Below are 25411 nucleotides of genomic sequence, written 5' to 3'. Positions count from 1 at the left end.
TAATTGTAAATAGGATGTGTACGTGCTGTGCGCTGTTTTCATGACTAACTTTTAACCGGATCATAGGCATAAGCGTCGGCTTATTCACTTTTCTACCAATAAATGCAGTTATTTGTTGAATATTTTTAGGAGCATATTGATATAATCTTTACATTTCAAAGCAAAAATTAATACATAAATTTGGACATTAAATGCAATTTTGAGACAGCCCCTTTAAAAAAAATATGCTGAGCTGTCGTTAAGCTACTACAAGTTCAGCCTGCTTATGTTTCGCTAACGTTCACGAACTATTTGATTGGTTCGCGGCGTGGACATGTATGAGTTACCGCGATGAAGCGTATAAACCAGTCTAACGTAGCCCACACATTCCTTTCTTTTCCTCCAAGACGCCCAACATTTTAACACACGTTCTTGACCGATTTCTAGGCTAACAGTAGAGTTGTATCACAATAACAGCTTACCTGAACCCAGGTTCACTATGATATGAAAATAATATAGACTATATTCATAAATTGTTAATATTAAATATTATCGTAACTAGCCCTACGATCAATTTTGATGGCAATATAATAATCATACCTGGTGCCATCCACAAAATACGTACACTCTGAGGGGTGTTCCAGTTTTATATGAAAAATATACATTTTTATTGTGCCGAAAAATACATACATATTTATAAGAAGAAGTTTGTTTGGTTTAACAACACAACTAGAACACATTGATTAATTAATCATTGGCAATTGGATGTCAAACATTTGGTAATTCTGACGCGTAGTCAACAGAGGAAATACGCATTTTCCAAATGCAGCAAGGGATCTTTTATATGCACTTTCCCACCGACAGGAAAGCACATAACACGGCCTTTAACCAGTTGTTTTGCACTGCTTGGAACGAGACCAAAAAATCTGTTGATCGGATTCACTGAGGTGGTTCGATCCTGCGACGCATGCACCTCAGGCGAGCGTTCAACCGACTGAGACAAATCCCGCACCCACACATATTTATAAATAAAATAATATAATGTGCACATTGCGGGTAATGGTAAGATGCGTCAGAATAGAATCAATAAAACTCCATAGTAAATGGGTAATACATGCATGGTAATAATATACAATATAATAACACACGCCATGTATTATATGAAGAGCGTAGTGGGGGGAGGGGGCAGGTGTCCCTGGCAGTACACATGCCAATCTGTTAATGAATTGTTTCTAGTGTATATACAATATAATAACACACGCCATGTATTATATGAAGAGCGTAGTGGGGGGTGGGGGCAGGTGTCCCTGGCAGTACACATGCCAATCTGTTAATTAATTGTTTCTAGTGTATATACAATATAATAACACACGCCATGTATTATATGAAGAGAGTAGTGGGGGGAGGGGGCAGGTGTCCCTGGCAGTACACATGCCAATCTGTTCATTAATTGTTTCTAGTGTATATACAATATAATAACACACGCCATGTATTATATGAAGAGCGTAGTGGGGGGTGGGGGCAGGTGTCCCTGGCAGTACACATGCCAATCTGTTAATTAATTGTTTCTAGTGTATATACAATATAATAACACACGCCATGTATTATATGAAGAGCGTAGTGGGGGGGAGGGGGCAGGTGTCCCTGGCAGTACACATGCCAATCTGTTAATTAATTGTTTCTAGTGTATATACAATATAATAACACACGCCATGTATTATATGAAGAGCGTAGTGGGGGGAGGGGGCAGGTGTCCCTGGCAGTACACATGCCAATCTGTTAATTAATTGTTTCTAGTGTATATACAATATAATAACACACGCCATGTATTATATGAAGAGCGTAGTGGGGGGAGGGGGCAGGTGTCCCTGGCAGTACACATGCCAATCTGTTAATTAATTGTTTCTAGTGTATATACAATATAATAACACACGCCATGTATTATATGAAGAGCGTAGTGGGGGGTGGGGGAGGTGTCCCTGGCAGTACACATGCCAATCTGTTAATTAATTGTTTCTAGTATATATACAATATAATAACACACGCCATGTATTATATGAAGAGCGTAGTGGGGGGAGGGGGCAGGTGTCCCTGGCAGTACACATGCCAATCTGTTAATGAATTGTTTCTAGTGTATATATACAATACAGTGTAGTTTTCAGTGTGAAAGATGGACGTACATGACGGGGTGCGGGGGTAATGATCAAACGTACAAAAGGTGTATAAAATCTCAGATTGTGTGCATATCTACTTTATGGATGGCCCCTTTGACAACGTTTATCTTTTCAGGTGTCTAATAGGTTTTAAAAAATAATATGCATAAGTATCGGAAACGCGAAAGGAATATCACTGCCCCACATCTCTGAAGCTGGAGTTATATCCTGGTTAAAAAAAAAAAAATAATAAGAAAAAATAAACCCAGGTGGGCTGATTTATAAATAATGCATTTGTTTGTTGAGGTCACTTTGTATCCGGGAGTACTGAATAGATAATAACATAGCCTTGGAAGAAATAATATATGTAATACAGTCTTCATACGTTCTTGACCGATTTCTAGGCTAACAGTAGAGTTGTATCACAATAACAGCTTACCTGAACCCAGGTTCAATATGATATGAAAATAATATAGACTATATTCATAAATTGTTAATATTAAATATTATCGTAACTAGCCCTACGATCAATTTTGATGGCAATATAATAATCATACCTGGTGCCATCCACAAAATACGTACACTCTGAGGAGTGTTCCAGTTTTATATGTGAAATATACATTTTTATTGTGCCGAAAAATACATACATATTTATAAGAAGAAGTTTGTTTGGTTTAACAACACAAGTAGAACACATTGATTAATTAATCATTGGCAATTGAATGTCAAACATTTAATAATTCTGACTCGTAGTCAACAGAGGAAATACGCATTTTCCAAATGCAGTAAGGGATCTTTTATATGCACTTTCCCACCGACAGGAAAGCACATACCACGGCTGAAGCTGGAGTTATATCCAGGTTAAAATAATAATAATAATAAGAAGAAGAAAAAAAAACTCAGGAGGAGCTGATTTATTAAAAATGCCTTTCTTTGTCGAGGACACTTTGCATCCGGGAGTACTGAATAGATAATAACATAGACTTGGAAATTTAATGGCCGATTGACACAGAAGACGTTTTAAGGATACTAACCAAGGTCATTAAATTAACGGCGCCCAGTCGCAGCGCTACGCACCCAGATATTATCGCTACAACGAAGATAGTTGTATAATTGTTGTGTTTTTTCCCTGATTTTATTACCCCCGGCACTGTGATTGAAATATTTTATATTACAGAAGCGTCGTCGTGGTAACATACGTCCTGGATGTGAAGGTATAAAATAAAAATGAGAAAATAAACAACATTTAGTCGCCAGAGTTGAGAGAGAAAAGGTAGGTTTATTATTTTAGGTTGTAATGGGAGTCTAAGTCAAGAGTTATATCATTAATAGAAATAACTTGTTAAAACGAAGAAAGAAACATAGTTAAAGTTTGTTTGTTTTGTTTAACCACACAACTAGAGCACATTGATTAATTAATCATTGCCTATTAAATGTCAAACATTTGGTCATTCTGACAAGTAGTCATCAGAGGAAACCCGCTGCATGTTTTCTAATACAGCATGGGATCTTTTATATGCATTTTTCCACAGACAGGATAGCACATACCACGGCCTTTTATATACCAGTCCTGGCGCTCTGGATGGAATGAGAAATAGCCCAATGGGCCCACCAACGGAGATCGATCCTAAAACGACAGCGCATCAAGCGGACGCTTTACCACTAGGCTCCGACCCGTCCTACTCCAAAGAAACATAGATACATGTACTCAAGAAATAAAGAATGACAACGTATTATAAATATTGTATAGAATATAATATATCCGTGTAGATTCGTCTAACAAAAATAACAACACGAACCGCTAACACACTGTACTGGACAGATAGCCCAGATAGCTGAGATGTATGCCCAGAATCTTAATTCGATATAAGTACGGACATAAGTATAAACGAAATGAAAAAAAGTTTGTTTTGTTTAACGACACCACTAGAACACAGTGGTGAATTAATCATCGGCTATTGGATGTTAAATATGTGGTAATTCTGACACGTAGTCATTAGTTTGTTTTGTTTAACGACACCACTGGAGCACATCGATTAATCAATCATCGGATATTGGATGTCAAACATTTGATAATTCTGACACGTAGTCATCACAGGAAACCCGCTACATTTTTCCTAATGCAGCAAGGGATATTGTATATGCACCATCCCACAGACAGGATAACACATACCACGGCCTTTGATATACCAGTCGTGGTGCACTGGCTGGAACGACAAATAGCCCAATGGGCCCACCGACGGGGATCGAACCCAAACCGACCGCGTATCAAGCGAGCGCTGTACCACTGGGCTACGTCTCTCTGTGATATTTGTGTTTTTGCACAGTTCTTTACACTGTTTTTGTTTAAATCTTGAATTTTTATATTGATGTTGATCATCACTTTATTTATTTGCATTACCATAGTTTGACACCCAATATCCGATGTATGTTTTTCGTGCTGGGGTGTCGTTAAACATTCATTCATTCATTCATTCATTTATTCAAAACGAAAAGCAGTTTCCTTTCTGGTTTATTTAATTAAAGGGACATTCCCGAGTTTGCTGCATTGTAAGATGTTTTCTACTAATAAAATATTTCTACGATTAAACTTACATATTAAATACATTTTCTTGTTTAGAATATCAGTGTCTGTATATTCAATGTGTTTCTGGTTGTCTTAATATTTGTAAGAAGCCCATACTTGATTTTGTTTTCAAATAATTTCGTACGTACGAAAAAAATATATTTTAGGAAATAAAATGACATTTAACCTAGTACAAATATTAAAACGATCAGAAACACGTTTAATATACAGCCACTAATATTTTATGCAGAAAAATATATTTGATATGTAATTACAATCATTAAAAAGACAATATTTTCCATTTATTTCATTTGCAAGAGTATGTACACATTTTGCTGACCTTATTAAATGAGTAGAACCAAGGCCTGTATTCATTGCGTGTTGTTCCAACTAATAAATGTTTAAACATTTAAATGTAACTCGAAATGATTTTCCATAATCCGAAGCATGTATTAGTACTCGCAAATAAGTATAACTTGCCCATATGATATACCAACACAGTTATCTGTTAGACATCATGTACTGGTATTTGATAATAATATTAATAATAATTCAACTATAAAATTGTGATATTTGCGTTATATAAATTATCTTGTTATTATATAATTTTAAATTTGTGCCTTGTTGTCATTAATGTTGCAGGTACGTGTACATAGGGTGTGGGGTGGGGTGGCGTGGTCTAAACACCCCTCTTCAAAGCAAATTTCTACTTGCCACAGTCTAGACCCCCCTCCCCTGCATAACTTACTGAACATGTGCCTGTTTTGTTAATTTTGCTCATTTTCAAACATTAATTTGGTCTAACATATGGCATATCAGACTCTGGACTCTGATATCTTAGTCCCAACCAACCATCGATACAAAAATATGTTAAATGGTTTGTATTACGGTTTATCAATTAATAGAAATATCAATGACTAAGAGTGGATTTTAGCAGCTCATTGGGCTACTACACCGACTAAAACAAAACAGCAACTCCTGAACAATTATCATACTGTCAATAAAATGCGCACACAATTTACAAAGATCCTTTTAAACAGACTAACTAAACTTTTACACTTGAAAGTTTTGGTTACAATAGACATTCGGGTTCCCTTTTTGGGAGTGGGGGTGGGGTGGGGGTGGGGGGGGCAGGCTGATTTTTATTGCCCGAATGAAACGAAAATGTCCGAATCTGGAACACAACGTATATTTATATTCGCATTACTACCAAGACGCTATATAGGATTCCAAACAAATCAGTCTGCATTTTTACATGGATTACAACTAATATTGTGAGTAGAATGATGAAAAAAAATTGTGAAGATTTCAGGCTAGCTCATTTTGCCCGATCGTGTCCATTGCCCCCCCCCCCCCCCCCCACCAGCACTTGGGGGAGTGCCCCCTCCCCCGACCCAGTCTCAAAAGCTTATGATGTTCCTTAACGGACAGATATAATAATACAGAGACCCTTTCCCCAACTCCTCTCTTATGCTTATGATGGTCAAAACTGCCATTAGGCAGTAAGTGATAATTAATTTCAAGTGTTCTGATGCTATTTTTAATTTTTCATCAATAAAAGGCAATTGTTCATGCTTATTATTCCTGTTATTTTTATATTGTAGTAAGTGGTCATTATAGTACTAGTTATTAGTACTAATTACTAGAACTAAGTTCAGTGTTCAAAGTTTTATTTCAGGGATGTTTAGGAATCATAAGCAAAATATCGGAAATAAATTCCAGAGGACTAGGAATACTAGGATTGAAAGTCTTGTGGACTAGGAGTACCAGGAATAAAAGTCCCACGGACTTACATTCCTCGGAATGCACGTCCCATAGACTTAAATTCCTAGGAATGCAAGTCCCACAGACTAGAATTCCGAGGAATGGAAGTCCGATCGGACAAAAATTAAGAAAATCGCAATTAATCGGATTGTGACTTACTGTCAAAATATAAACTTATAAAACATATTATTAAAAATTATGTTGGTGTATATAGAAATTGTCTTTTGTTGTTCTCCAAATGTTAAGGGTTTTTTTAGTTACTCGTTTTTATTTACATAATGTATATGTTTTTAAAACAATTTTGGGCTACATATTGTTTTGTTGGGGGGTTTTCATGCATTTTTTCGTTTTGAACACATGACCATATATAGCCTACTTTATATCTGTAGTTGCATTATATACTTTTGAAAATAGCAAGATATTCGTCCTACTTCAATATGCTAACAAAAATGTAAGACGATTACAAAAATTCACTCATGTGTCTGATCAACAAGTCTATGACGTAAAAAAAATATTAAGTTGATACTCAAACTTAAAAATATTTTTTTGATAGATTTGAACCCACAATAATCTTAAGAGACTCGTACACATATCCATCACACTACGAGGGAAGGCTGCCAAAACCTCACTTTTTTTCTCTCGTGTCTTTCTGACAGCTCGTGCAAATTGCAGAGTATAACAAACGGACATCTAATTTGCCGGACTAGTATTTCTGTCACTGGAAGTAATTTAAGTCCGGTAGGAATACAAGTCCTAGAATAAAAACAACGTAAACATAAACCAGGTATGAAAGTCCGGGTAGGACTATGGTTCCTAAGCTATGGAGGTCCGATAGGACTACTGTTCCTAGAACCCGAGGTCCTACGGACCTGCGTTCCTTTTACACCGGTACATTTTTTTTCTAATACAGCAAGGGATATTTTATATGCACTTTCCCACAGACAGGATAGTATACCACGGCCTTTGATATGTCAGTCGTGGTGCACTGGCTGGAACGAAAAAAATCCCAATGGGCCTACCGACGGCGATCGATACCAGACCGACAGCGCATCGAGCGAGCGCATTACCACTGGGCTACGTCCTGCCCGTAAATGAAATAAAATAAAAATAAATAAAATGAAATAATTCTACTCTACAGAACATTCGTTTGTGTAGATTCGTGTTTTCAACTATTTCTAACATAACAGCTGTACACTAAATGAAATGAAATAATTCTACTCTACAGAACATTCGTTTGTGTAGATTCGTGTTTTCAACTATTTCTAACATAACAGCTGTACACTAAATAAAATGAAATAATTCTACTCTACAGAACATTCATTTGAACAGATTCGTGTTTTCAACTATTTCTAACATAACAGCTGTACACTAAATGAAATGAAATAATTCTACTCTACAGAACATTCGTTTGTGTAGATTCGTGTTTTCAACTATTTCTAACATAACAGCTGTACACTAAATAAAATGAAATAATTCTACTCTACAGAACATTCATTTGAACAGATTCGTGTTTTCAACTATTTCTAACATAACAGCTGTACACTAAATGAAATGAAATAATTCTACTCTACAGAACATTCGTTTGTGTAGATTCGTGTTTTCAACTATTTCTAACATAACAGCTGTACACTAAATAAAATGAAATAATTCTACTCTACAGAACATTCATTTGAACAGATTCGTGTTTTCAACTATTTCTAACATAACAGCTGTACACTAAATGAAATGAAATAATTCTACTCTACAGAACATTCGTTTGTGTAGATTCGTGTTTTCAACTATTTCTAACATAACAGCTGTACACTAAATAAAATGAAATAATTCTACTCTACAGAACATTCATTTGAACAGATTCGTGTTTTCAACTATTTCTAACATAACAGCTGTACACTAAATGAAATGAAATAATTCTACTCTACAGAACATTCGTTTGTGTAGATTCGTGTTTTCAACTATTTCTAACATAACAGCTGTACACTAAATGAAATGAAATAATTCTACTCTACAGAACATTCATTTGAACAGATTCGTGTTTTCAACTATTTCTCTAACATAACAGCTGTACACTAAATACAATTAGGAATTTATTGATACTGATGGTATTTTAATCAATTAAATCAATATTTAAAGTTAAAGTTTGTTTTGTTTAACGACACCACTAGAGCACATTCATTTATTACTCATCGACTACTGGATGTCGAATATTCGGTAATTTTTACATATAGTTTAAGAGAGGAAAGCAGCTACATTTTTTGTTCCATTAGTAGCAAAGGATCCTTTATATGCAGGGCCGTACCCTCCGGGGGGGGGGGGGGGGGGGGGGGGGGGGGGGGGCGGGGGGGCTGGGGGGCTGGGGGGGCAGCTTCCCCCCCCTACCCGATAATCTTGTCCTTTTTTTTTTTTATATATATCTCCAGTAATAGCATAGAAATGTTTAAACTTTATAGTATGTTAAAAATTATTTATAAAATTTAGTGCCCCCCCCCCCCCATGGATTTTGGTCAGGGTACGGCCCTGATATGCACCATCCCACAGACAGGATAACGCATACCACGGCCTTTGATATACCAGTTGTGGTGCACTGGCTGGAGCGAGTAATAGCCCAATGGTAAAACGAAGAAAGAAACATAGTTAAAGTTTGTTTGTTTTGTTTAACGACACCACTCCACTAGAGCACATTGATTTAGTAATCATCGACTATTGCATGTCGAACACTTTTTACATATAGTCTTAGACAGGAAAGCCGGTAGAAAAAAATCCATTAGTAGCAAGGGATCTTTTATATGCACCATCCCAGACATGATAGCACATACCACAGCCTTTGTTATTCCTACCGTGATGCTATGGTTGGAATTTAAAAAAAAAAGTATTTGTGCATTTCCTAGTCCGTCTAAGGTACTGATTAATTAACTATAGTACATTAACATATCACAAATATTTGCATGTTTTACTGTTTTGGTTGTTGTTGTGTTTTTTTAAACGACACGACTAGAACACATTGATTTATTGGATGTCAAACATTTGGTAATTTTGACATATAGTCTTAGAGAAGAAATCCATTACATTTTCCCACAATATCAAGGGATCTTTTATATGCATCATCCCACAGACAGGACAGCCCATGCCGCGGCCTTTGATATATCACTCGTAGTGCACTGGCTAGAACGAGAAATAGCCCAATGAGCCACCGTCGGGGATTGGTTCTTTACCACTGGGTTACGTCCCGCCGTCAGAATATGAGTATTGCGTTTCGAGCCAAACGTAAGCCACTGTGGTCGTACTAAAGTTAAACTAGTTTTCTTACACACCAGTTGATGAGAACATCATGCATGATTCTTGATAATACATGGTTGTTTACACACATACGTGTGTTAACAATTTCAAGACATACGACTGGCTGCTCCTAGGTGATGACCAGGTTACCAGGGCCATGCATCCAATGGAAAACTATACGGTGGAAATCGATTACCTTATGGCGTATAGTTAACCTGACAAACATGTGCCTGTGACGTGTACGTTAGCTACAAGTGCAACGGCGGTAGATAACTTTTAATCGAAAAAGATGTTATGATTTGCTTAAAACTTGGTTTTCGAGGATGTGTAAGAAATAGAATAATACATTCGTGTCCGTTAGATACCATTTATCTCACAACTCGCTCGTTAGATACATTTTGAACAGGTAAATGGTATCTAGAGACGGATCGGGGGGTGGGGGGGGGGGGGGGGGGCAGGGGCTCAGGTCCCCCTAAATGTTGCGATAGTTATAACTTTATTATATATTAATTTGCATTTTTTTACGATCCCCCTCCAAACCTCCCCAAAAGTTCCCTTGGCATTCCACCTCATGTCACTGGGGCCCCCTAAATGGATTTTCTGGATCCGCCACTGGTATCTTACGGCACTCGTGTATTATTCTCTATAGACATGTTTGACATTGCAGGCAGACGACGATGGACAGTATCAAGTTATTGTTGGCCGTCTGCTCATGGGTGGTTTTCGTCAACTGTCAAGGTATGACTATCAAAACTGATATTAAAAATGTTGATGTTCATGACGACGATGATGATGATGACGATGATGATGACGATGATGATGATGATGATGATGACGACGACGATGATGATGTGATGATGATGATGATGGTTTTAATGGTCATGATGATGATGACTATGGTAATAATGATGGTGATGATAATGATGATGGCAATGCTGATGACGACGACGATGATGATTATGATGATGATGACGACAACGGTGGTGATGATGATGATGATGATGATGGTGATGATGATAATGATAATTATTATGATGAAAATAGAAATAATGATGATGGTGGAAACATTATCATCGTCACCATGATGATGATGATGGTGGTGGTGTTGATGATAATAGTAGTATTGTAATGATAATGATGATGATGACGATGTCGATGATGATGGTGATCATGATGATGATCATGATGTTGATGATTACCGATTACCATGGTGATAACTTACCTTCGTGAAGACATCGACCTATGTATTCAGCTAAGCTTTAATCAAGCTGCCTGGACCCACAGTTCGGCTGCGTTCTAGAACAGAGTTTAGAGTATCCAGGACAACAAAACAAAGCCGTGCACTGGAAATGAAAGAGACAGCTGTTTAGAGTATCCAGGACAACAAAACAAAGCCGTGCACTGGAAATGAAAGAGACAGCTGTTTAGCAACGCATCGGGGCTTTTTACAGCTATTAGCATCGACAAGTTGGTTAACTCCGTCGTAACAGTTGGTAGTCTGAGTTAGCATTACACCTAATCGTCTTAATTTGTCTTAATGACGCACGACAAGAGGCTCGGTTATACCTGGTACGAAATGTACAAAGGGACAATGCTGAGAGAGAGAGAGAGAGAGAGAGAGAGAGAGAGAGAGAGAGAGAGAGAGAGAGTATGTGTGTATGTGTGTGCGTGTGTGTGTACATGCTGTGTGTGTGTGTGTGTGTGTGTGTCTGTGTGTGTATGTATGTGTATGTGTGTGTGTGTGTCTGTGTGTGTATGTATGTGTGTATGTGTATGTGTGTGTATGTGTGTGTGGCACGTGTGTGTGTGTGGCGTGTGTGTGTGTGTATGTATGTGTACGTGTGTGTGTGTGTGTGTGTGTGGCGTGTGTGTGATATGTGTGTGTGGCGTGTGTGTGTATGTGTATGTATGTGTATGTGTGTGTGGCGTGTGTGTGTGTGGTGTGTGTGTGTGTGTGGTGTGTGTGTGCGTGTGTATGTGTGTGTGTGTGGGGGGGGGGGGGGTGTCCAAGTGTATGGCCCTATATGGGAATGGGTTACTTGACAGGCACTGTAGGTTTGTGTCGGATAGTTTATAAAAGGTGAGATTCGGTGAGATAATACCTTTAAGAAATTTCTAATCACTCTTTGCTTTTTCAGCTGATGGTTTAGTTTCTTCATCCTATTTCTGTAAAATCCGCTGTCGGTTTGGAAATCCAAAAGGCTGTCACTGTGTACACCCACCAAATCCATGTCGGGTATGTTAATAATCAAATCATTCATTCATTTCAATTTATTTTCGTGTTTATATCCAATTAAGGTTCAAGCACGCTGTCCTGGGCACACATCTCATCTATTCAGTATGTCTGTCCAGGACAGTGAGTTAGTGGATAGTGAGAGAGAGAGAGAGAGGGTGTAGTTGTCTTACCCATTGAATTGTTAAACCTCGCTCTGGGTGGGAGCCAGTACCAGGCTGCGAACCCTGTACCTACCAGCCTTATGTCCGACGGCTTAACAACGACACGACCGAGGCCGGTATAATCAAATCACCGCTTCACTACAGGTGTAGAAAAGACGCAATAAATGATAACACGAATATGATAACTGATCATTGTTAAATAAAACTCCCTAAAATCGCGGACTCTAGTTTCAACTGGTGAAAATAGACACTGACCATTACAAACCTGTAACACATTTGGATAAAGTTACAATAGAGTCAAACAATACTGTGACACTAAAACGGGAAAATACCCTTAAAAATAAGACTAGAGACCGTGTACATAAGAGGTACGTGCGTTTTTAAAAATATTAATAATACATTTTGTATGAGAAACACCAGGATAACGAGAAACTCTTCGGATGTATGGAATTGGATAATCTGATCAATAAAATCTAAGTAATATCTGATTTCAATAATTAAAAACAAAAACGACTCTAAAAGTGAAACATACGTCGTAGTGTTTAATAACTAGGGTCTGTCACTTTAATAAAAGCATAATTATAACGCATCATTAAAAGCGCTGACTATATTTTAGTGTATTATGTTTGGCTGTTACAACTTTTTAATAGCTAAATCTCACATTACTTACATCTTTCGCAAATGATCAACATTGGGAACATTTAGTAAGCCTGGTAGTTCAGTTGCAGCTCACAGTGTATTTTACGAAAAACAGAAAAATGCATGCATACCTCGACACAAGATATATATGTATATATATATATATATATATATATATATATATATATATATATATATATATATATATATATATATATCTTGTGGGTAGGGGAAGTCTTTATAAATTAAACCTTCACGACGTAAAGTCTGACTATTGCATTAGTTAGACGAAATAGTACATTGGCTTGTGAAGATGAATACAAGTGTAATGTTGCATATTGGATTTGATGACTATAGAGTAATACGTTTGTTCATCGAAGGCCATGGACAATAAATAGTTTAAGATGCTAACTAGGGCCTGACGTGCGCTACAACATCTTGTTCTGAATGTGCACGTAAAGCCCTATGACCTGACCTGACCTAACCTAACTAGGGTCTGGCGTGCGCTACAACATCTTGTTCTGAATGTGCACGTAAAGCCCTATGACCTGACCTGACCTAACCTAACTAGGGTCTGGCGTGCGCTACAACATCTTGTTCTGAATGTGCACGTAAAGCCCTATGACCTGACCTGACCTGACCAGGGCCTGGTGTGCGCTACAACATCTTGTTCTGAATGTGCACGTAAAGCCCTATGACCTGACCTGACCTAACTAGGGCCTGGCGTGCGCTACAACAGCTTGTTCTGAATGTGCACGTAAAGCTCTATGACCTGACCTGACCTAACTAGGGCCTCCACGAGTCCGAAATATTGGACTCGAGTACTCGAGAGTCAAACTCAACCCGGACCCGAGTACCCAACACTTATACTTGATGATGATGATACAAAGGAATACTAAATGAAATAGCATTATGCATGTTAATTCCAGCGCTGAACATGGATGCTAAATCATACCAATGTAGTGCGTTCCACACATTCGACTTTTGTTTTCCCTTCATGACATTGTCTCATAGCCCTATTATGTAATCGGCGGCAATCATATTGAAAAACATTACCTAAAATGTATAATTAAAAGAAAAGGAAGAAAGGAAGGACATGTTTTATTTAACGACGCACTCAACACATTTTATTTACGGTTATATGGCGTCAGACATATGGTTAAGGACCACACAGATATTGAGAGAGGAAACCCGCTGTAGCCACTTCATGGGCTACTCTTTTCCGATTAGCAGCAAGGGATGTTTTATATGCACGCTCCCACAGACAGAATAGTACATACCACGGTCTTTGTTACACAAGTTGTGGAGCACTGACAGGAACGAGAAATAGCCCAATGTATATCCATCCTACTTATATGTAATATAAACATTACAGAAGAAGGAAGGAAGGAAGGAAGGAAGGAAGGAAGGAAGGAAGGAAATGTCGTTAAATAAAACATTTCCTTCCTTCCTTCCTCCGTAATGTTTATATTACATATAAGTATACTCTTTGTTGCCCGGGAATATTTTCAATATTCATATTTAGCACGCCACTCCTGAAAGTAGTATGTAATCATGTGAAATCTCCTCTGACATCCACCTGTCTTTGTCACAACCTTACTAGTCTAGTAGTCTCCAAAATCATCTAAAGTAAAAATAGACTTTTACCAGGAAGCCATTGGCCTTAGGTACTTCTCTCTGAAAATAATTTAAGCAATATTTTTGTAAAAATATTATTCTTTATGTATATCCGTGTGCACATTCTTTATTTACGGAACATGTAGATTTCATTTCATTTGAACTTATTTTCGTGCTTATATCCAATGATGGTTCAAATACGCTGTCCTGACCACACACCTCAGCTATCTGGGCTGCCTGTCCAGGACAGTAGGTTAGCTGTTAGTTGGTTAGTGGTTAGTGAGAGAGAAGAGGGTGTAGTGGCCTTACACCTACCCAGTGAGCTCTTAAGAACTCGCTCTGGGTTGGAGCCGGTACCGGGCTGCGAACCCCGTACCTACCAGCCTGTAGTCCGGTGATAAACTGACAGTGCTCCTACAGACGAAGTGTCAACTATATATCGTGGTCTAGATCAGCTCACCTCGCGACTCTATTTTGGAATTAGTCTTGAGCAGAGATACGTATGATATCAAATATTCTATATTGTCAAGGTGCTGAGTAGATCAACGCATATTATCGTAGTTTTCTCTGTAAAAAGATCTTTCTTTTAATAGCGAAGTATCGTTAAAATTCATTGACCTTCATTAAGCAATCACCTGTCATAAGAGACCACCATATTATTGTCATCAATCGTATAAAATAGTGCAAACTGACCTGTATTAAACAACCCCTGTCTTAAGAAGACGTATTCAAGTTTCCTCAAATAATACATTATGAACCGACCTGTGTTATGCACACATCCACCCACCCCAACCCTCGACTATAAACGTTACCTTAAATTTATCCAAACATCTTGCATTAAGAAACCACCTGTTTAAAAAGATTGGAGAGTATTTAGATAGATAATTATCTACTTGCGGTTTACTTAGAAAATATATTTTTTTAAATTAAATTTCAGACTGTGAAGTGCTCCGTTGGAAGACGGTGTGTTGTTCGTTTTGGAAAAGGAGTGTGCATACTGAGAAATCCGCTTAATCCATGTTCTGTAAGTACTCATGTCAAAACTCTTTTTGTGCAGAGATACGTATGGTATAACATATCTATACTGTCTAGGCGTATTACTGATGAGTAGATTAACAAATATTATCGTGATGTTCTCTGTAAAAAAAATCTTTCTTTTGAGAGCAAAGTACCATTATGGATGTATACTACCAAATCAAATGCCATAGACAACAATAGTAACATATGTGTCTAAAACTATCAAGCGTATCAATCGGCATACTCACCCTTAAAGTACATAAGAAAAAAATGCTCATTTCAGAGATAACGGGTAGCATGTATGACTACCCTAGTTCCGCACAAAATTTGAGTACTTGTTTTACATATTTCAAGCACAAGGCTATTTGATACAGTGGTACTAGATGAAATAAAATTTCATAAATATTTTGCCCAGATAAAAAAAAATGTGTGTGCATACTGAGAAACTCGCTTAATCCCTGTTCTGTAAATTGTCGCGTAGAAACTGTGATCAACCTAGTTTATGTTCAAGCACACTGTGCTGGCGCAATAGACTTCATAGGTAAATTGTTTAGGACATGCTAAAACAATTAGTGCATATATCATGTGTTAAGTGTGCTGTCGGTCTGGGATTGATCCCCGACGGTAAGCCCATTGATCTATTTCTCGTTCCAACCAGTGCTTGTATATCAGTGGCCGTGGTATGTGCTATCCTGTCTGTGAGACAGTGGGATGGCGCATATAAAAGATCCGTTGCTACTAATGGAAAAATGTAGCGGGTTTCCTCTCTAAGACTATATGTCAAAATTGCCAAATCTTTCATATCCAATAGCCGATGATTAATAAATCAATGTGCTCTGGTGCTGTCGTTAAGCAAAACTAATTGTAACTCTTTTGTACTAATCGCTGTGTTTTGTTTGATTTCTGTTTTTCTAGACTATATTATGTATCGGAGGAAAACGGTGCGTCGTTCGCTTTGGAAAAGGTGTATGTTTACCTCTCACACAGAGTCCTTGTTCGGTATGACCTTCTGTAAATCTTCAGTTTATTCCGTCCTAACAGATATATTTAAAACTTAAAGCTACAATATTGTCTTCCCATTTTATTGGGGTTTTTTAAAGTATTGTTTCTTAATGCATAAAACAAGAACGACCGCCCATGTTTTCAATCTTTTATTTTAGGGTGTAAAATGTCCCGCAGGAAAACGGTGTATTGTTCGCTTTGGAAAGGGAGTGTGTATACACAAAACACCGATTAATCCATGTCATGTAAGTACTCGCATGCATCTCAACTGTAGTTTATAGGTTTTGTGTGATATTAGTTGTCACCTGATGTTTATAATCTGTATAAAAGTATTTAATTTTAAATTAAGTATTTTGATTTAACCTAATCTATGTTTTAATCTTACTTGGATTTTAACCTAATATCCCTGGATCTATCTGATAACTTAAAGTTACAACTAACACTGGAAACCTTTCTACAAACGGCTGCTGAAATAGCAATTTTGGGGTTAAGGACTGGAATGGAAAGGAAATGTTTTATTTAACGACACACTCAACACATTTTAATTACGGTTATATGGCGTCAGACATATGGTTAAGGACCACAGATAATGAGAGAGGAAATCCGCTGTCGCCACTTCATGGGCTACTCTTTCCGATTAGCAGCAAGGGATCTTTTATATGCATCATCCCACAGACAGGGTAGCACATACCACAGCCTTTCATATACCAGTCGTGGTGCACTGGCTGGAACGAGAAATGGCCCAATGGGCTCGCCGACGGGGATCGATCCTACACCGACCACGCATCAAGCGAACGCTTTACCACTGGACTACGTCCCGCTCCTAGAATGGAATGAAGTCCAAATATATATTTTTTGGTTTTGGCTGCCCGCTCTATTTGAGACTAATTCATGAAACAGCTTTGTTTTAATTCTAATTGTAAATTTAGTTATTATGATGCATTAAACATATATATAATTCTCTTCTAATTCAAATTTTAAATTTTAAATTCCATAGCCTTATTACGCCGGTAACCAAACACCCCCCACAAATAACCTCCACCCCCCACCCCCTCCCCCACTCCGGTCTTGGACACATCCACTGGGGAAATCTTGGAGAATGTCCCCAAGACAGTCGTGTTTGAACCTTCAGTCGATGTAAGTACGAGTCAGGTGGTTGTTGATTGATTGATGGCTGTGCTTAATCCAATTTAGGTTCAAGCACGCTGTTCTGGGAAGTCGACACATGTGTAAATAATAGGACAGATTACAATGGTTAATATTAGTGTGCGTGCGCGTGCGTGTGTGTGTGTGTGCGCGCGTGCGTGTGCGTGCGTGTGTGTATATGCGTGTGTGTGTGCGTCCGTGTGCGTGCGTGCATGGAATTGAGTGTGTGTGCATGCGTGCGAGTGTGTGTGCGCGCACGTGTGTGTGTGTGTGTGTGTGTGTGCGCGTCCGTGTGCGTGTGTGTGCGTGCATGGGTGTGAGTGTGTGTGCATGCGTGCGAGTATGTGTGTGTGTGCGCGCGCGCGTGTGTGTGTGTGTGTCTGTGTGAATATATGTGTATGTGTTTGTATGTGTGTGTGTGTGTGTGTGATTATGTGTTTTAGTGTGTGTGTGTGTGTGAGAGAGAGTGGGTGCGTGTGTGTGTGTGTGTGTGTGTATACATGACGTATGTGTGCGCGTGTGTGTATGTAGATATATGTGTGTGTGTGTGTGTGTGTGTGTGTGAGTGTGAATGTGTGTGTATGTATGTATGTACGTACGCACGTGTGTGTGTGTTTATGCGTGTGTCTGTGAGTGTGTGCGTGTGGGTGTGAATGTATGTTTATGCGTGTGTGTATGTATGTATGTGTGTGTGTACTTGTGTATGTGTGTGCGAGTGCGTGTGTGATTTTTATTTATCATTAAAGAAACGTGCAAGTATATTTAATTTTAAGAAGTTCTTTATCTATTTCCGAAATCAGTGTATCTTGTTTTATACTAATCACTGTTTTGGCTTATTTTCTGTTTTTGTAGTATACAAAATGTGTTGCTGGAAAACGGTGCATTGTTATCTCAAGAAGAGCAGTGTGCGTTCCAAGATATCCAATTAATCTCTGTGTGGTTAGTGTGTAGTATTTACGTTATATTTGAAAGTTTATAATTGGACGCCAAACTGAAATAATTATGCTATAGTTACTAATATTAATAAGGTTTTGGAAAAAAAGTTAAAGTTTATTTTGTTTAACGACATCACTAGAACAAATTGATTTATTAATAATCGGCTATTGGATGTCAAATATTTGGCAATTCTTACAGTCTTACAGAGGAAACCTGTTACAGTTTTCTATTAGTCGCAAGGGATCTTTTATATGCACCATCCCACATACAGGATAGCACATACCTTGGTCTTTGATATACCAGTCATTGTGCTTTGGTTGGAACGAGAAAAAGCCCAAACGCACATCAAGCGAGCGCTTTAACATTGGGTTACATTCCACCCCGGCTTTACAACCAACCTCGGTGGTGTGGTGGTTAAGTCATCGAACATAAGGCTGGTAGGTACAGGGTTCGCAGCCCGGTACTGGCTCCCATCCAGAGCGAGTTTTAACGACTCAATGAGTAGATGTAAGACCGCTACACCCTCTTCTCTCTCACTAACCACTAACAACTAACAACTAACCCACTGTCCTGGACAGACAGCCTGGATAGCTGAGGTGTGTGCCCAGGACAGCATGCTGGAACCTTAAAGGGACATTCCCGAGTTTGCTGCATTGTAAGATGTTTCCGACTAATAAAATATTTCTACGATTAAACATACATATTAAATATATAGAAGCCCAAACTGGAGTTTGTCTTAAACTAATTTTGTACGTACGAAAAAAATAGTTTTTAGGAAATAAAATGAAATTTAACCTACGACAAATATTAGGACGATCAGAAACACGTTTAATATACAGCGACTAATACTTTATTTAGAAAAATATATTTGATATGTAATTACAGTCGTCAAAAAGTCTCTGTTAGTCGATAACATCTTAAACATTGCAGCAAACTCAGGAATGTCCCTTTAATTGGATATAAGCACGAAAATAAGTTGAAAGAAAGAAAAAGGTCAGTGCAATACCTACCGTGGCCTTTAAAGGGAAATAACTGCAGACAAGTACTCTTTAATCTACATGGAAATGGTGGCAAGATGTTTCTCTTGTGGGTTTCTTTCTTTTTCTTTTCTCAGGGGCGGGACGTGGCCCAGCGGTAAAGCGATCGCTTGATGCACGGTCGGTGTGGGATCGATCGCCGTCAGTGGGCACATTGGGCTATTTCTCGTTCCAGCCAGTGCACCACGACTGGTACACCAAAGGCCGTGGTATGTGCTATCCTGTCTATGGGATGGTGCATATAGAAGATCCCTTGCTGCTAATCGAATAGAGTAGCCCATGAAGGGGCGACAGCGGGTTTCCTCCCTCAATATCTGTGTGGTCCTTAACCATATGTCCGACACCGTATAACCGTAAATAAAATGTGTTGAGTGCGTCGTTAAATAAAACATTTCTTCCTTCCTTTTATTTTCTCACACACTAGCCGAGTGTTAAACATGTGCTGGGGTGTCGCTAGACAAATATTCCGTGCTTTTGTTTCTTGAAAACGTGTTGTACCCATGGCAAAGTAGGAGGGCTGGGGTGGGGTGGGGTGGGGTGTTTCAGTTATTAATTCACTTTTCAATGGGGCTGTGCATGTGCTTTCGACGCTTTGAATAATGGAATACAGTAATGGTCGATTAATTTTATTATGTTACTAGCAACTGTGCCATCGCACTTTAAAAATGACAGCCCCCCCCCCCCCCACCTCTCTCTCTCTATCTTAACTATAAACTACTAACTTAAATATATATTTTTTACATTTAATATTGCAAGCTCAAGGCTTAAATGAAGATATATACTGTATATTGCAATAACTAAAGAGGAAATAAAATGAATTATAATGTTGTTAACTTTGTTTTCAGATAGTTTATTGTAGGTTTTTATTTTGTTTGATTAGTTCAAAAGATGTCCCCCAGGAACACGGTGCTATGTTCGTTTTGGAAGAGCAGTATGTTTACGGAAAAACCCTGATCCCTGTTTGGTTAGTATACATTTTATTTATTCACATAATTACCTTACTTATAGTCTATATCTTATATTTTATGGTACACCTGTGACGTCACTTGTCAACTTATTCTGCAAGCATGCGGCAGCTGTTTTGTGAAATTGTTAAACAAATAAATCAATAGTTGTTGTTTTTGTCTATTAATAAATAGTAACTCTTTACTACATGTATGTAACGTTATTGATGGTACTTCAGTATTTTTAACTGACCTCGTTGAATATTATTAACATCGATTGTGAAGCAAAATTATAGGCCCTAGTTTGTAAATAATAAATAATAAAACGTGTGTCCATGCCACATACAATTTATGGAACTCGTTTTGGAATTGTTTTGTACCCCTTGAATAAAACATTTCCCAATTCGTTCTATAAATTCCCCGCTCATAGTGTATACTATTAGTAGTCCTTTACAGGTGAATCGACACACGTACATACCATAATTCTAAGAGTTAAGTGGTATGTAATAAATGTTAACTTTATTGCGTCATATTGTTACCATAAAAATTGAAAATGAAAACAGCCAACAGCAAAACAAAAGAAAACAGGCGGGAGAAAAAAGAAAAAAGAAGAAAGAAAAAAACGTAAAAAGATAAACAAACAAAAAACCTAACACCCATCAAACAAAAAACAGACCAAAAAAAGAGAAAAAACCCAAGACAATACAAAAACGATAACCAACACACACACCCCTCTCAACAACCTACCCCCAAACTACGCACACACAACACGCGCACGCGCACACACGCACACGCATACACAAGACAACAACACAAGCCCAAAAGTATTTTTGTGCTCAGGTTCAGTTGATTACCATACATATATCATGCTAAATATTGCGTACAAAGATGAATTCCATAAATACAACCGCAATGAACATCGTCATCTATGTCACTTGACATGGAAGTGGCTATATGCACGGCGGTCGTATTTCTGTGGAAAAGTCCAGTGTACGGCCACCACACTCCATCAAAACGTCCCCGTGTAAACAAGGGTTACACCTAGTGTAAAGTATTAATACTACCCGTGTATTGTTGTTTTCAGACAAAGAAAACGTCCCCGTGTAAACAAGGGTTACACCTAGTATAAAGTATTAATACTACCCGTGTATTGCTGTTTTCAGACAAAGAAAACGTCCCCGTGTAAACAAAGGTTACACCTAGTGTAAACTATTAATTACTACTACCCGTATATTGTTGTTTTCAGAAAAAGGTGTGTCCGAAGGGTAAACACTGTGTACGCAGAGGATCGCTGGGCGTCTGTCTTCCCAACAGATCTGGTAAGTTTTTCATAGATAAATCTGATACGGGTTCAGGAGGGCCAACGAACGCTGTCCCTCGCTAAAATAGATTACGCCTACTGTTAGATGAATCTAATGTGATAAAAGACAATAGTACCAGTCAATCTGTTAGCGAGTATTCGGTCTTCTCGCAACTGGCTATATACAGTATAGAGGTCACCCTATATTGAAAACTTCAGTTTGTTTTGTTTTACGACACCACTAGAGCACATTGATTAATATATTGGATGTCAAACATTTGATAATTGTGACGCATTGACTTCAGAGTAAACCACCTCCATTTTTTCATTTGAAGGAAGGAATGAAAAGTTTTATTTAACGACACACTCAACACATTTTATTTACGGTTATATTGCGTCGGACATATGATTAAAAACCACACATGGGCTACTCTTTTCGATTGGCAGCAAGGGATCTTCTATATGCACCATCCCACAGACAGGATAGTACATACCACGGCCTTTGTTACACAAGTTGTAGAGCACTGGCTGGAACGAGAAATAGCCCAATGGGCCCACCGACGGGGATAGATACTAGATCGATCACGCCTCTTTTTTCATTTGAAGAAAGGGCTCTTTTTTTATGCAATTTTTTCACAGACATGATAGCACATACCACGCGCTTTGCTATACCGGTTGTAGGGCACTACTTAGGTCGGGGGGAAGGTGTTTGTGTTCGCCAAGGAGGTTGGAATTTACGGCCCACTCACCCCAGGCTCTACCGACTAAGCTACTCCCGCCTCATATGCTAAAAACATAACAATTATGTAACTGATCATTTCTAGATAGAAAGGTGAAATTCGAGGTTAACTTCATTTTCGTCGTATCCAGTTGAGGTTAAAATATACGGTCCTGGGCTTCGTTCAGCCAGACCGAGTAGAAAAAACGTCCGCTAGACGCTTCACGTTAAACCAAATGGCCACATAGGTAACCAACCAAAGAGTTCGCGAACGTTAGCGAAACGTTCGCTGGCTGAACGTAGGGATGGGCACACATCTCGGCTGGCAGGTTTGTTTGGTATCGCCTATGTTCAAGGGCCATAACTCTCTCAAAAATGGGTAAATTGACATGAAAGTGAAAACTGGCGACAGCGGGTTTCCACTCTCAATATCTGTGTGATCCTTAACCGTATGTCTTACATCATATAACCGTAAATAAAATGTGTTGAGTGCGTCGTTAAATAAAATAAGTTCCTTCATAGATAGTACGGCTGTTGGGTGGTAGTAGTATACCAATATACGTTATTATGAATCATACGGTAAATATACACTCAACAACGAAAGTTTAGCAAATATCTTTTATGACGTGAAAAAAAGGAAGGGTCTGTTTTTATTATAAACTTCAGTACACTAAAGTGATCCATAGATTTATATTTTAAACTTAAAACAAACTTCAACTTATAGCACACATACAATATATATACATGTATATGTATATGTATAGTAGTAATATATATGTTTGTTTTGGGTGGGGGTCTACACTGTGGCAGACGAAACATATATGTGGGGTCGGGTCACGCTCTCCCGGAAAAATACATTTAAAAAATAATGATTTTCTTAGTTTCGACACCCGAAAACCCTCGATCTAAAACGCGCCTGGTCTTCAGGCCTACGTTCAGACAGCTTTTTTCTTTTTTTCTTTTTGCTATGCGTTTACAAACTTAATTTTGACTGGTTCTCAAAACAGTTATTCGGTTTAATGTATAGCGTAAAAACATGTTTAGCTGGCTGAACCGATAACACTAGCAAACCCCTGAAATGAGAGGGGGGGGGGGGGGGGGGGGGGGGGGGGAGATTTGTTTTTATTAAAGGTGTACTATCCCGTCTGTGAGAAAATGCATATATAAAAATAGTAGTTCTTGTGGTGGGCAGTGTTGCAATAACGTCGGCTATATTAGACACCAGATGCGATGAAATGCAGGAGTAGGAGCAAGGACTTTACAAGGGAGAGAGTTCGGTGTTAAAAATGGCATCTACGGTATTTAGAATTAGCTCATGCTTTATAGATATTTTTGATGGCACTTTGAAGTTTAGAGAAGAGGGTGCGTACCCATATCGCCTATCTCCTGAATCCACGCCTGAGGGTGTCGTTAAAGATTGCTTTTCTTCTCTTTGATTTCAGTTTGCCAGGAACCGCTGAAAGTGGGGCCTTGCAGGGCAGCGATACGTCGTTACTACTACAACCGGACTACAGGGAGGTGTCAGAGATTCTTCTGGGGAGGGTGTCAGCCAAACGGGAACAACTTCTCTAGCTACTTCCAGTGCTACAGAACGTGTGGCAAATTCAGAGGCTAGCTAAGCAACTGATCTGAAAAACGCCTCCAACTAGCGGGAAGAAGGCATCAGCAATTATTGTCCCTTCTTTAAAAACAACAAAAACAAACAAACAAACAAACTAAAAACAAACTCTCTCACCTTGGAAGTTTTAAAAATCTCTCAAAGTTTAGAGGTGCCTATTTTGTCTAGTTTCGTTTAATCTTGATTACACATGGTTTGAACTTTCTAACTGAAATGCGTGTTTGTCTTTGAATAGATAACAGATGACAGTTTGTTTGTGGAATTGGAGTTAAAATTTATAATTGAATATCAGTCTCTGGAATAGTCATTAGTTTACCTTTCGTTGCTACGACATATCAATAACTTGACGAATGTCAGTAGTACTTGCATATTATAATAATAAAGATTTGTTTTTTGTTTTGTTTTTGTGTGTGTGTCTTAATATGGAATGTTAAAGGGACAGTCCCTAGTTTCAATCCGTGAAAATTAACACTAAGTTTAGTTAATCTACAAACCTGTAACACATTTAGAGAAAATTACAATTGAGTGGTTTTGAAATGATGAAATACCCTGAGCCTCTAAAAATAGACTAAAACTCGACTCCATAACTGTAACTTCTCAGACGCACGTGTGTTTTTAAAAATATGAGAAATGCATTTTGGGGTATTAAAAACACCAGGATGACAAAAAACACTTCAAATGTACAGAAATTGATAATTTAACCAATAAAATCTAAGTAAAGTGTGATTTAAGTTATAAAAAACGGTTATAATAGTAAAAAAAACAAAAAAAGGCGTTCGTGTTTTAAAACTAGGGTATGTCCTTTTAAAGAGACTTGGCCCATCCTTATCCTGTTGCCATTTAACACGTTTTCGACCAATTGTTTTTTAAATATTAAACTTGCACATTAAAGTTAGTTTTTTTGATGACGAGCATACATTTTCAACAGTGCACACCACATAACCATTCAGAATTGCATCCTCACCATGAATTGAAAGTCTAATGTCTACATCCTCGTGGCTACATGGTGGCATTATTCCTTGAAGAATTAGTAAGGCACCAGGCCCCGTGCTTATAAACCTTAAAGTCTAGCCTTTAATAAAGACCAGACTTTATCAAATAACATTACGTTAAAGTCTGGACTTTATTAAAGTCTAGACTTTAAGTTTTATAAGCACGGGCCCTGATTAATGATTATTTCCTTGGTCTTCAGGGCGGTCTATAGAGGCAATTTTGGTGGTCAGGAATACAAAAGGTTCCAGCTTAATGGTTGGATAATGTAAAATGTCTACCTACTTTACTGGAATCTTGTCCTGACTAGAAACC

The 25411-nt window shown here is 38.2% G+C and overlaps 1 protein-coding gene across 1 annotated transcript; it reads left to right on the top strand.

The window, feature by feature from the left end:
* Positions 1–3384: 3384 nt before the first annotated feature.
* On the top strand, positions 3385–24501 carry LOC121387478 (BPTI/Kunitz domain-containing protein 4-like). The gene is made up of 9 exons (XM_041518612.1): positions 3385–3405; positions 10403–10473; positions 11874–11971; positions 15326–15412; positions 16566–16652; positions 18406–18492; positions 20407–20490; positions 21717–21789; positions 23931–24501. The coding sequence occupies exons 2-9, from the start codon at positions 10413–10415 to the stop codon at positions 24101–24103; spliced, it is 750 nt and encodes a 249-aa protein (XP_041374546.1). The 5' UTR covers positions 3385–3405; positions 10403–10412; the 3' UTR covers positions 24104–24501.
* Positions 24502–25411: the final 910 nt, after the last annotated feature.

Source organism: Gigantopelta aegis, chromosome 13, assembly GCF_016097555.1.
Source record: "Gigantopelta aegis isolate Gae_Host chromosome 13, Gae_host_genome, whole genome shotgun sequence".
NCBI lineage: Eukaryota > Metazoa > Mollusca > Gastropoda > Neomphalida > Peltospiridae > Gigantopelta > Gigantopelta aegis.
The sequence above is the reverse complement of the archived record's forward strand: the minus strand, read 5'-3'. Positions and strand labels throughout refer to the sequence as shown.